The sequence below is a fragment of the Podarcis bocagei genome (assembly GCF_964188305.1).
Source record: "Podarcis bocagei genome assembly, chromosome: 4".
Taxonomy (NCBI): domain Eukaryota; kingdom Metazoa; phylum Chordata; class Lepidosauria; order Squamata; family Lacertidae; genus Podarcis; species Podarcis bocagei.
In genome coordinates, this window is record NC_138128.1 from 43,576,929 (window position 1) to 43,591,044 (window position 14,116).

General features: G+C 45.5%; 1 protein-coding gene across 1 annotated transcript in view; it reads left to right on the top strand.

Moving 5' to 3' along the window:
- Positions 1-398: 398 nt before the first annotated feature.
- The window catches only part of ENTPD1 (ectonucleoside triphosphate diphosphohydrolase 1), a 39,981-nt gene continuing 26,263 nt past the window's right edge, over positions 399-14,116 (top strand). Inside the window, exon 1 of the mRNA XM_081191116.1 lies at positions 399-551. Coding sequence (XP_081047242.1) covers positions 536-551 — 16 coding nt within the window. The 5' untranslated portion in view covers positions 399-535. The remainder of the gene's footprint in view (positions 552-14,116) is intronic.

Sequence of the window (14,116 nt, forward strand, 5' to 3'; positions counted from 1 at the left end):
GAGGCCGGAGGCCTGGCCATGAACACGTCTCCCACTCCTATACCGTCTCTTGAGTGCTAGGCAACTTCAGAGGCAGGCAAGCCATTGTTTTGTACACAGCAAAGTCACTGTTCTCCCGGCAAAGGACCGACCACAGGGAGATAGATAGGCATCTATCTGCCTCTGGTTGCAACTCTCCAAGTTGGGGAGGCAAAGCGTGCTAGTATTTGGATAAAAGGCACCTCAGCTGCCAACAGAAAAGGGGTGTGTGGCACTTGAGGCCCTGGGGGACTAGAGCAGGCTGCAACCCTGAGATATCGTGTGTGTGTGTGTGTGTCTTAACTGTGTGTGAGTGCACAGCACAATACTGACCTGCTTCTAGGTTCCTTCTGAGTCATGCGGAGTTAAGCTAACCCCTCCCACCCACAGTGCTGGACCGTTAAATAGCCCCGCTGAATGTGCCCCTCGCAGAGCCAACCGAAGCTGAGCAAAGGAGGCTGGAGAGAGAGAGAGAAAGAGAGGGGAGAGCGGGAAGTGGGCACAGGAGGAGGCAGTGATGGACGAGCCAAAGGGTAAGGAACCAAAATAAGTCGCTCTGAATTGGAAGAGGGGGAAGAAAAGAAGAAGAAGAAAGAAGCCAGGCATCCCCCCTCCTTTCCCTCCCCCACCCCCTACTCTCCCCCAAAGGAAGAAACTGAAAGAAGGCGGCGGGGGGGGGGGGAGAAGGATTTTTTTGCTGGCAGCTCTGCCGGGCTGTGATGTCAGCCTCGACACACTCAGACAAAAAGTTTGAGGAATTCATGAATATTCATGCGGAGGGTATAGTCATTCGGATTTGCCATTCAAGAGGGAGCTCGTGGAAGCGTCTTCCTTCCGAATGTGTCTCCCAGCAAGCAGGGAGGGGGCGCAGGCTGCACAAGCTCCCTGGGGAACCCTCTCTTTTCATGTGTGTGTTGCTTCCCGAGGTGATGAGTTCACCGTTAAGGAGATTTAGTTCAGTCCCTGAAACATGCAGGTTTTCTGCATTCCTTCCAGTCTGTAAAAGTGGCATGGGTTTTTTTTCTGCTCCTAGTTTGCGCTGTGTGGGAAGCGAGAGATGAAAGTGTGTGTGTGTGTGTGTGGTTGTTTTTGTAGCAGAGAGAGGGCGACCTTGCCTCGGGAGGTCAGGAACCAATGAAATGAACTCTGGTAATTGGGACATGTAAGGTGATGACATGGAGCAGGGTCTCCCACGCAGGGTTGTTGTTATCCTTGACTAGAATGAAGGAGATGGAGAAGATTGTACTTGTATGTATGACTATAACCTGGTAAGAGGGTGTGGGGAGGACACAGCGGTGCCTTGGGGTGTTTTTCTCAAGCAATTCAACTGTTCCATCTTCAGCACACCGGCTACTTTGTGTTATCTTTGGCACTCCATATTGCATTAATCAAAATAATGTGTGACACAAATTCTGGGAGAGACGCTCCGATGTGCTTTTATGTGTCTAGGGTTGTCACTCTCGGTGTCATCGCTGCATCCAAGAGGGAAGGATTGTAGCTTAGTGGTGAAACATATGCTTTGCATGCGAAAGGTCTTGGGTTCTATTCTTTGCCTTTTCTGGTTATAGAGTCAGGGAGCATAGGGTAGGGTCATAGAATTGTAAAGTTGGAAGGGATCCCCCAACGATAATCTAGTCCAACCCCTTGCAATGCAGGAATCATGGCTAAGGAATCTTTGACAGATGGCCGTCCAAACTCTGTTTAAAAAGCTCCAGTGAAGTGCCCACAACCTTCCAAGGTGGCCTGTTCCAATATCAAACAGCTTTTACAACGAGAAAGTTATTCCTAATATTGAGTTGGAATCTCCTTTCTCATAAATTGAATCCATTGGTTCAGGTCCTATCCTCCTGAAAACAAGCTTGATCCACCATTCAGGTATCTGAAGATGGCTATCATATCATCTCTCATTCTTCTCTTCTCCAGGCTAAACATTGTCAACGACCTCAACTATTTCTCATACGGCTTGGTTTCCAGACCCTTTGTCATGGGGAAAGCTTCTTTGCCTGGGACACTGGAGACCTGTTGTCACTACTGGGCTAGATCACCAAATTCTGATCTAGTGTACAGCAGTTTTCTACCTATGTGCACGTGCGCAGCAGGGGTCACCAACGTGGTGCCCTCCAGGTGTTCACCACATCTCCCATCATTCCTGACCATTGGCCAGGCTGGCTGAGGCTGATGGGAGATGCAGTCCACAACCCCTGCTGCTGCAGTCACTTGAGAAGGGAATGCAAAGCAGCTCAGGCTTTCCTGGCTTCACTGCTGTCAGAGCAAAGTGGCTTTTGTTTGTTTTGCAAAAAGTGCTGGTGGAAAGCAGTGGCTGCATCAAGGGACAAGTGTGAGTTGTGGAGGAGCTGGAAAGCTGTGAAAGCAGAAATTGGTCCGCCGGTAGTAACAAATGTACACAATGACACTCTTCATAGGAATATAGAGCAGGCACCGGCAAACTTGGCCCTCCAGATGTTTTGGGACTACAACTCCCATGATCCCTAGCTAACAGGACCAGTGGTCAGGGGTGATGGGAGCTGTAGTCCCAAAACATCTGGAGGGCCGAGTTTGCCTATGCCTTAAATAGAGGGTAGCATCATTTACCAAAGCAAATGGAATGTGAGAGTTGTCTATAAGTTGCATTGTTGATAGCAGTAATCTCTTTTCCCTGACAGAAGGCTGATTCTTGAGTCATGACTGTATTGGGGGTTTCTTCTGCTGGCAACTCAAGTTGGGCTGTTACAAAATTGTCAGTTACCTTTCCCACACATGATATGTTTTTCTTTGTTGCCCAGAAAGTTGTGCCATTCGGCTTCCCTGCAGCAGACGCAAGAAAGCCTCTTCTCCTTTTTTGTGGTCTCCTGGCTTGTGGCCTTCCACTTCCCCTTGGGACAGGAAACGGAGGAGCCACGAGGGGAAGCTTTACTTCATGCTGATGGGGTTGCCCTCTTTAAACTCTCTCCACCATTAGTGCGGCAGAAAGGAAATCCAATTTGCTTGGAGTGACGCTGCCGCTGCTTCTCCCTCCCACTCCTTTCTCTCCCCAGCAATCACCTTAGATAAGAAAAGGAGAAAGTCAATCTCCTCTTCCCAATATGTTGCTCAACAGGTAGTCGTAATAGTCAGAAGTTGGTTTGAAGTACGTATTCAGAAAAAGAGTGCTCATGTATTTGAGGAACATACTTTGCTAACCTCTTCCTGTAGGTTCTGGGGAAGAGTCTTAACTTCTATGAAATCGCCCTTTGAGTGATTACTTCTGTTTGAGGATAACTCTGGATAACCAGAGGATAACTGTTGTATGACTGACAAAGAAGTTTGAGATGGGTGTGAGGTTCTGTTGATGAAATCACTTCAGCTTTATCTGCCTGTTCCTGGATCAACTGGCCCCCTGATGGGGTGTGGGCCTCTTGGATAATGGTGTTGTCCTGCGTGAATCTCCACCCCCCTGTCTCTCCTGCTTCCTCATTCATCATCATCATCACCTCCTCTACGTTTGCTGCTAAGTGCCCTCTGTCTTTGAGCTCTTCGCTCTCCTACTTTTAAGGCTTGCCAGGTTCTGGAAGATGGAGGGTCTGGAAAGCTTTCTAATGACAATCTGTCAGCCAGGTGTTGCTCTGGCTCTCCCATGATTTCCCAACTTTTCTCCTCATCCGCCTCAGAGCTGTGACCTCTCTGAAAGGGTCAGGATAGGGAGGTGGTCTCCATCATTCCTCCTCTGCCCAGGGTGCTGGGAATCATAGCTCTGTGAGGAGTAAGCAAGAGTTCCTAGGATTATTTGGGGAAAGCCATGACCCTTAAAGTTGAATAAATGTCCTTTCAATGTATGCTGTGACTGTGACCTTTCTTCACCATAATGGTCATGCAATACCAACTGTCCAGTGAAAGATGCCCAATCAGGCTTCTGACAAATCGGTGAGGGTAAGACCCAGGACCTAAAGCAAGATAAGTCTGAGCACAGAATCACAGAGCAGGAGGGGATCTTGTCGGCTCCCTGGTTCAACTTGGTGGATGCAAAAAGTGCAGCTCTAGAGCATTACCAACAAATACTTGGCTAGCCTCTGCCTGAAGATTTCAGTGCAGTTAGGTGAAATGATGGTGGGCTTAAGGGAGGCTTCACCTCCTTGGTTGCTTAGAACACAGAACAAGCAAACCTTAGAACCTCTTGTCTACAACAGGGATCTATCAGGTCACGTTATCTGTTTTACCATGCTGGTTTCTAGAGACTTCCTGAAAGTCTGGCTTGTAAATCCCCTATCTCTTTCCTTCGGTCAGCTCTTAATGATGATGATGAACAGACAGGTAAAAGTCTTGTCAGATAAAATTTCCAGTACTACTATGTTAATAACAAGTCTTGTTACTGAGCTTTCAGACCCTGCATTCAGGTCCCACTTGAGTTTGAACCCTGTCAGGTATGGAGATGGGGAAAAGGAAAACTCACCATCAATTGCATGCAACTATTCTTGGTCACCACTGCAGAGCATCAGAGAAGGGCAGGAGAAGTATCTGCCTCAACTGGTTGCTGCTTTCAGGAGGAAAGCAAAGAGGGCTAGATCCTGTTGGAGTGGTGTCTTCAACATAACTGTGCCTGCCGGAGTCATACTGTGCCTGTAGGAGATGCAAATTGTGTGTTCCTGGGTGGTCTCCACAAGATGCATCTTTGTGGACAGTACTTACTCCAGACACCAAGCAGAGAGTGTCCATGTGGTGAAGTCAAAACTGCCTTCTTTCTCCACATGGATATGAAAGAAGCATTTCTAGAGAGCAAGAAACTCCCCATAGCACTGAACAGCAGAACTCAAATATGCTAAGTGTTTGGCAAACCATTTCCCTAATTGCTTGTGTCTGACTAGATGTTACATAGTCATCATGCAAGTGTTTACTGCATAGTCTGCTTCCCAGGTTAGACAACCCACAAAATTGTTATCTTGTTCTCATCAAGTCCTTTGCAAGAACCCAAACAGATTGGAGGTTGGAAGAGGCTGATAAAGTCGTGATGATGCTTCTCTTATATAAAAAAAATTCTTTTCCATGTTGGAATAAACAACAGAGGCTGTTATTCATGATCATTATCCAAATGACAGGGTGTCAAATGTCTCGTTTTCAAGCAGAAGGCAGAGAGAGATGAGAAAGAGAGGAGAGGCTGAGCTAAATTCAAACGCTTTTTAAAAACCCTGTATATCCCTCCCCCCCGCTTTTCAGAATGATAAGCCCACAAAATATCATGAGTGGAAGGAACACACCACCATTTTCCAAAACCCCTTCAGCAGTATGCAAAAAAATATAGAATTCACATTATTTTCAATTTCTGCAATGTGAAGCACAGCTGGAAAAATTTAGCATTCATTTGTCTTTTATGAGGAAGGAGCTGACAAGAACTTTGCCATGCTTCTTAGCATACTTCAGGAACATTTCATAACAACATTGAAATGTAATGGAAATGTTGGCCGGGTTCTTAAAAGAGCCGACGTTGTGTCTCATTACAGTACAAAACAGTATGGTAAATAAACCCACAAAAGTTATTAGCTTGCAAAGTTTTATAGTGGCCCACTATTAGTCCAGCAGCGTGCATTTTCACATCACATAACGCATTGCGTAACTATGGTGTTCACTCCCACAAGAGGCAGGAATGGCCACCAACTTGCTTAGCATTAAAAGAGGATTAGACAAATTCATGAGAGATAAGGCAATCAACAGCAAAACCTGATGACTATGTTCTTCCTCCAATGTCAGAGACGGTCGGCTTCTGAATAGTTCAGGATCATTCTGCCCCACCCTCTGCTAATCCATTGCATGTTCCTTTCTCTGTAGGTAGAACAGAAACCAAGCAGGCTGGAGAAGGAAGGATGGGGCAGTGTTTCCCTCCATTTCTCTCTCTCACCTGCATGGAAATCTTGAACTCCTTTGACTGCCAGACAAGATTTTAAATACAAAGCTGTTAAAAAATGCTTAGAAATGGCTGGGTGCAAAGGGACCCTGTAACCTGAACTATCTGAAAGTGAGCTGTTTGGAAAGCATATGTCCAGAGGCAGTGCGAGAAACTGCAGAGAAAGAGATCTTTGTTGATGCTCAGATCTTTGAAGGTGTGCCTCCTCTTCCTCCATTCCCTGGAGGATAGGATTCTGATTCACTCTCTTACAATCCGTTACAGCACACCACCGCCGGTCTATAAACCTCATCCAAGGAGCATACGCATCTTGCATGACATAGGGTTATATCACCCTGTCCTCATGTCTAAAGAATTTAGAACACACATGTGGGGATTTTGATGATGGGGCCTGTGATGAAACGGCATGCTGCACAAAACTTTGTGTAAACAGCCAGGGCTAACAACAAAGTAAGGAAAGGTATATTGCTAGCCCATGTCTTCTCAAGAGGACTCAGGATGCAAATACTCAACAGGAGCCTCAGCTCCATACATGCGATGGGACTGTGGGAGTCATACAGGGGCTGTCTTTACCTGGGGATGCAAGGGGTGCAGGGCACCCGGGAACCGAATTCAGTGGGGTGCCAAATGTATACCTACTGTATACATCCCTGCCTCCCTCCTTTGTCATTCTGTTACTCCGTAGCATCAAATATTCCCAAGTCAGGAAACAGAAAAAAGGTCAACAACTTTTGCTTCCCCCCTCCCCAAAAAAAGCTCAAGAAAAGTTAATTTGGTGGTGGCTAATCTAAATTTGGGGGCGCTGGGCAGATCTTCACACCCTGGTGGTACATATGCTAAAGACAGCCCAGGGTAACTATATTATCTAATACCGAAAGAGGACTTTGTGGCGCCAGAGACAGGGGACACAAAATAGAAAGCAGTACTTACTCACCCCTTAGTGAGAATCTAGGCACAGGAACTATCTGTTGCATCTGCTGACCATTGCTGGTCATTGTAAGTTCCTGCAGTTGAATATACACACCAGACATTTAATGTACTTGACTTCCTCCCAAAGAAACCAGGGAACTGTAGTTTACCCTCACTGAGCTACAATATCCCGCATCCTTAACAAACCAAAGTTCCCAGCATTCTTTGGGGAAAGTCATGTGCCTTAAGTGTATGGTGTGTATGCAGCCGTGTGGCTCTGCAGGCAGTCCAGCAGCTCTCCTTGAGGGGCAGCAGCAAGGCCTGCAACACAGACAGCAGCATCAATGCCCAACCTGAAGCCAGCTGTTCCTCTGTGGCACAGTGGTTTAGAGCACTATTGCTGTTTTTGCCCAGGGGGGTGTTCAAATGAACATCCCACTTACATGGAGGCCACATCCATGCCATATATTTAAAGCTCTATTGTACCACACCTTGGCTTTCACCAAAGAACCCTGGAAACTGCGGTTGTGAGTTGCTAAGAGACTCCATCCCTGCCACAGAGCGGCATTTCCTAGAGTTCCCTGGGAAGAAGGAGTGATTGTTAAACCACTCTTGAGAATTGTAGCTCCATAAACTGCAGTTAACAAACTGCAGTTCCCAGGATCCTATGCGGAGAAGCCATGGCTGTTAAAGCGGTATCATAGAGTTTATATTGCCTGTTGTGGGTGTGGCCTCAGAGGGGGAGCAGGGTCATGCCCCCCAGCTGTGCGTTTGGTGAGGATGAGAAAGGGCGCTTCTTGGGCACTGACAAGCCTCTGTTGGATAAACACATAGGACCTATGCTCATACTTGTTCAACTTGTGTCCTTTGAGGGTCATGGCTGGTGTGTGGTGGAGCTAGCCTGTGCAGTTTAACTGAACCCCCTTTCCTGAAAAATACTTCCTTTGCAAGGACCTGAAGTGTTGGAACAATTGGGAACAAGACTTTGCTCCTCCTCCTCCTCTTCTTCTTCTTCTTCTTCTTCTTCTTCTTCTTCTTCGGTTTATCACCTCCTCCCATCTTTCTGGGCTTCAGATTAGCTGCCAGCCTCACCAAGGTGATTATCAGAAGCAGGTTCCTCACAACTAACAATTCTGAGAGCCTGGGAGCTGTACCTGCCAACATTAGCATGTGGTGTGCTTAAGACAATGAACCATATGCCCTAAGAATAATTGTGAGCAAAATCAAACAAGTCAATGATATTGCAAATAGAATTGCTTTCAAACATTATCATAGACTGGAACAGTCTATCCTCTGTGGGTAAATATACTAAATAATGCTCCTTATGGGAGTAATCCATCTCTGAGCTCTTTGTTCTTGTCCTAAAAGGAACCTTTTACAGTAAATGAAAACAATACCATGACTTTCCTGAGAACTAACATTCAAAAACCGCCTGGGGGCTGAACAGAGAAATATCTTGGCCCTTTTTAACTGTCCACCACACGTTGTTATTATTTTTATTATTATTACAAATGATTTTGTACTTCTACGGAGTGGGCCTCGTTGTACATGAAACGATTAAAATGCTTGCAGTGTTTTTGTTTATATTTAAAGTAACCTTTAGCTTAATACTGCAAGAACTGCCATCTTAAATAATTCAGCTATTGTTGCAATAATCCGGACAAGCTTTGTTCTTCTTACGGTGTCTAATGACCACCTTTCAGTCTCCAGGAAGCTTCCGCTGTTCCTCTCCAGTGGCTGAGCTGAAACTAGGAGTATTTTGCAATGGTGTTTTGAAGTTTGTTAAATTCTGAAACTCCACCTCTAAGCGGTGCTGTAATCTGAATTGTGAAGGAGTACTTGCATATTTTAGGAGTACTGAAGTTTGCGCTCATAGCTAAAAACATCTGTATGCTTGGCACCCCTGCAGGAAAATACCATAAGTTATTAGAATCAGTGCTACCCTGGACATAGAAGCTATCTATGTAGACCCATTCCTAAAGCCACAGACTTACAAGTGGTGCAGGAAGCCCCTATTCCCAACCAATAACTTGTTCCTCCTCTGCCCCCTTCTAGCAGGATTATCATAAAAATCCTGCAGAGACTGCCCCTTCATTTTTATAACACATCCATTCACACCAAGTTTTTATTCTGTTGTCTTATCATTTAAAATATATTATACTGTATTTCAGTCACACCACATTGTTCTCAGCCTCCCTAAGTGTGGGAAGAGTAAGATACAAATTAATTACTTAATAAGTGAAATAAGGCACCATTGCAGAGCTGTATACAGCATATATTCTAGTATGCACACTTGGCGTTGCAGAAATGGAAGCTGGTGCTCAGTGGTGCCACAGAGATTGCCCCGTTTAAGCTTTGGAAAGAGCCTGCAGAGTGAGACAAGCTTGCTGACAGTTTGATGGGTAGCTCTTAATTTGAAAAACGGGACACAGCGTGAGTATTGTTATTTGGGACATTTAGAACCAAATATGAAAAATGCACAGCAAACAAAAGCTATGGAAGTTTAGCATCTGGTGTCACATGTTAGGAACAATTTGGTCAGTATTTAAAACTGCTTATATACCACAAACCAATAAGGCGATTTGGATTTAAGCCAGTTTAGTCTTTGTTCTTAATTGTATTCCAGTCTTGGCACTCTAGTACGGTGCATCTGCAACAGCCCAACTGGACGCCTTCATCTGCCCCAGCTGCAACAAAACATGTCTCTCCCGTATCAGTCTCGGCATCCAACAGCTTGACCTCACAAACAGACACGCACCAAGGGGCAGTCCTCCATTGTCTCCTGAGACAGAAGCATGCCAACAAAGGATTTTCCTTTGAGTCTGTGGTGGTAGCAGAAAAGACTACCACCACAGAATCAAAAGAAAATCCCCCAGACAAATTAGTCCACATTACCTCCTGCAAAATATAACTCTGTGTAAAATGATGTAAAGAAAATAGTTTTAATGTGGAAGTTCTGCCATTTTCCCAATATGATGCTACTAACACTGTCATTTTATCTGAAACAGATTACACCAGTACCCGGCACTTTTCAAATAAATTGTGTTGGCCCCCATCCCTCCAAACTTCAGCTGACCCTGAGAATGACAAATTAAGCAAATTAACTGATTTAATCTCCTGCCTTCCTATAAGATCCAGCAGTTATTGTTGGAAATCATCCTCTAAGGAGGCAATTGGAAGAGGATGTATGAATGAGTGAGTGGAGGCAATGAACTCAGATCACCCATGCAGTGCAGACACGCTGATTATTTCCAGCCCTTTCTACTCCTGTCCCAACAGCTGTAGCTGATTATACTAAGTCCCATTTCCTCACCAGACATGAACACAGTTACATAAAGCTGCTATGTAGGCAGCAGCATCTTAATCTCTTTGATGCCCCTAATAAGGTAAGTATGCTTGGTCCAAATGTTTGTACAGAATTTCTGTTTTGGGCAATCACATTCCTGAGCTTTTAAGAAGAACTAGAGGTGCTTCTTGGAGAAAGGTCAGTGGGGGGAAAAAACCCTTTCTGCTCTCTTCACAGAAGAAGCAGTGTTTGCTTTTCATTTTTTTAACGTTTGCCATCCTTTGATCAAAGATCAGTTTGTTAGGTGGCCTGCATGAGGCCCAGGAAAAGGTGAATCGGCTGTCCTAGATAAATGCAGAAACAACTTTTTGCACGTGTCATCTCTGTTATCTTGCTGTACCAGAGGGAGCACGCTACTGACTCTGATGTTGCTGCCCCATTCGCCTCCCTTCTGTAACCTCTGATGCTGCCTTATGACACATGGATGAGGTGCACCTGGTGCTTACTCATGTAGGAATGAGAGCACGCTTTCCTCTGAACTTCAGCATCAGGAAGGTGCTGTTTTAAGTGGTGTTGATTATCATTAAGGATCAGGCAGCAGTACTAAAAAACAGGGAACTTTATTTAAACAAGCTTTCTTTAACTCCTAAACCGTCTCAGACCCTCATCCTCTCTTTCTATACTTTCTGGGCTGAAACACTTTCTGGTAGCTGCCCCTGTGCCTTCCCTCTGTGTCACAACATTTCTCTCCCTGACTGCTGCCCTAACTCTCTTACTTAGTTCCACACATTTTGATACAGGGGCAATCCAACTTGGAATGCTGTATACAGCTCTGGTTGCCTCACCTCAAGAAGGATGATGGAGCCAGTGTGGTGTAGTGGTTAAGAGCGGTGGACTCGTAATCTGGTGAACCGGGTTCGCGTCTCCGCTCCTCCACATGCAGCTGCTGCGTGACCTTGGGCTAGTCACACTTCTTTGAAGTCTCTCAGCCTCACTCACCTCACAGAGTGTTTCTTGTGAGGGAGGAAGGGAAAGGAGAAAGTTAGCCGCTTTGAGACTCCTTCAGGTAGTGATAAAGCGGGATATCAAATCCAAACTCTTCTCTTCTTCCGTGGGAAGGAATAACGTTGCAGCCTTTGGGGCTTTTTTGTTTAGAGCAGGGTTTCCCAAACTTGCATCTCCAGCTGTGTTTGGACTACAATTTCCATCATCCCTGACCTCGGATCCTGCTAAATAGGGATGATGGAAGTTGTAGTCCCAAAACAGCTGGAGTCCCAAGTTTGAGAAACCCTGCTCTAAACTAAACACCACTGGCATGAAGCCCTCATAATGTTGCCCAGAAGGGAGTCCAAGCCTTGGTCTGAGAGAGTCCCACCACCACCATCAGTGTAAGGGGAGAGAAGTTTGTCATCTTCTCCATGTGCCCCGAACTGGTTCAGCCCCCTCCAATCAGCATGGCCAATTGTCAGGGGTGATGGGCATTGTAGTCCAGCAACATCTGGAGGGCACCACGTTGACTGCCTCTGCTGTAAAGCTTTTAAAGCAATGTGTAGTTTGGTCCTCAGAAACTCTGTCATGTGTGCAGAACTTTGACTCCTGTGTGCCTTTTAGAATCCTGGCTTAAGATTTCCAACTTCCCTCCTTTGTAGTGCTACCCTGGCAACTTTCCATTTCTTCGCCTCTCGACCTTGTCCTGTTGACAAGGCCCCCTTCACATGGAAGATAAGAAATGAGTAAGAACTGGGCAAAACAAAACAAAGCATCATGTTTCCACAAAATACAACTGTGTGCCTTCCCACCCCCCCCCCCACACCTTGTTGTGAACAACGATGGAATTTACTGCCAAGGGAAATGGATGGGTTTAGGGGGGGAAATGTCCAGAAGAGTTTGTGGAGGACAGAAAGGTCAACTAACAAGAGTTTCCAGCAAAATATTTTGAACAAATGTTCCCCACCCCATGTGGAAAGTGTTAAGTCGGGACTCTCATTCCTTGGGACTCTCATTCAGATGTTAACTTTTGGTCTGTTTCCACAGATACCACATGTGCGACATCTGTGGAGATGGGAATCAGAATGACATCCGTGTGGGTGGGAGAGTTATTAGCACAGGGATGTGGAACCTGGTGTCCCCCAGATGTTGTTCGACTACAGTCCCCATCACCCCGATCATTGACGTCCGACTCCATATGGGGTATCACAGTTTCCCCACCCCTGCTTTAGGGATATAACCCTATGTACACTTTGCTGGGAGTAAGCTCCGTAACACATAGTGATCAGCAGCAACAAGAATACTCTTATTAGCGATGAAGTCTGTTGCATATTTACTTGGCTTAAACCAAGGGTAACCACTGAGGTGCCCTCAAAATGTTGCTGTTCCAATCACCCTAAATCATGGACTATGCTGGCTGAGTCTGGTGAGCATTGTAGCCCAAAATCTGGAGGGCACCACATTGGCTAGCCCTAGCTTCCCCAACCCGGTGCATACCAGATGTTTTGAACCGCAGTTCCTATCAGCACCAGCTGGCCTCGCCCAGTGGTCAAGGACGACAGCGAGTTGTACTTCAGAACACCCAAATGGCACACCAGGGTGGGGGAAGTCTGCCTTAAAGCAAAGCTGGGCAGATTTCTGGCTTCTCAGATCCAGTTTGCTTTTTTACTTGATCCCCACGATTTACCAAATGGAACCAAGTGCCAATGACATACAGAAAGAATTAAAGATCAGTAGGACCAGTGGTGGCTAGTGCCCATTGAGACTGGTAGGGCAGAAGGCAGGAAGTCAACAGTAGGGAGAGTCAGAGCCAATAGAAGGTGCAACCACAGCCAATGACAGGCAGAGCCAACTGATTCTAGTTTTGCTGTAGATGAGTTCTACAACAGTGAGAATGAGGAGTAGGAAGCCAAGAGGCAGTGTCGCTTCCTGGGGAGTTTATAAGAGGGCAGGCAGGTGGGAACTGGCTGGTGGCAGGATGGGGTTTCACTGTTCCACTTGCCCTATTGAACTGTCGTAGATCATCTACTTTCTGCCTACCACTGTCTTAAAGCACTTAGCTCTGTTTCTTATTGGAACTGAAATACTGCACTGGCCATTATTATTTTGGGGTTGGAAAGCCAGTTCTAGAAATGTGATGAGCGCCGGCACTGCCTTTGTTCCCTCCTTCTCAAAACTGGAAGTCTGCCCACATGAATTAGCCTGAAATCCTGGCTGAGACTGGAATCTTACCTTATCAGTCTAGTGTAGTGAAGTCACATAATAAGTTGTTTTTTAAAAAAACAATCAACAGCAACCTTCCCAAACCTCCCTTACTCCAAAAGTTCCCTTTGTGTGACCTTCCTATCGTAATCAGAGCAGGGAGAGTTACTGGCGGCAGCAGAGCTTTGAAACGCCTCATTCCTTAATTTGTGGGGCAGTTTGTTTGAATGTTAGAGATACTCAAAGAAGCAGGAACAGCCCACTGAAAAAACTATTATAATTCTGTGTCTTACTTCACTGTGGAAACTTTCACAGAATATGGACTTGCAATAAAATAGTGAGAGGGGGCGTGTCTGTGAAAGTATCCTACTATGTAACCAAGATTGCAGAAGACACAGATTTATGGCCTTGCGACAATGTGCGTTTTCAAAGAAGAGACACTGTTTGAAATTAAATTAATCCGAACAAATGGTGTTACGGCCAGGAAAGTTTGTATATTCTCGAGCTGAAATATTAACAATGGTAAATACAGAATCAGTCGGCAGTGAGCTTTTATTTTCAGAATGAGTCTAGTTTCCCAAGAAGAACTTTTCAGGGAGAAAAAAATAGGCAATAGATTTAGATTATGTAGCAAAACCAAGTACTCATTCTCCATTGATTCAAGAGCAAAATGTTGGGCTTATGCTGTCTGTGTCTCTCAATAATCTTACATAGCTGGGTGTAGACTAGGAAAAAATCCCATCTTGTCCAAAGCTCTTTGAAAGAAAGGTGGGGTATACATCTGACAAACAAGCCATTTGTCAACATGACTTCTCCAAACTCTAGGACTTCTGGTCTCTTTT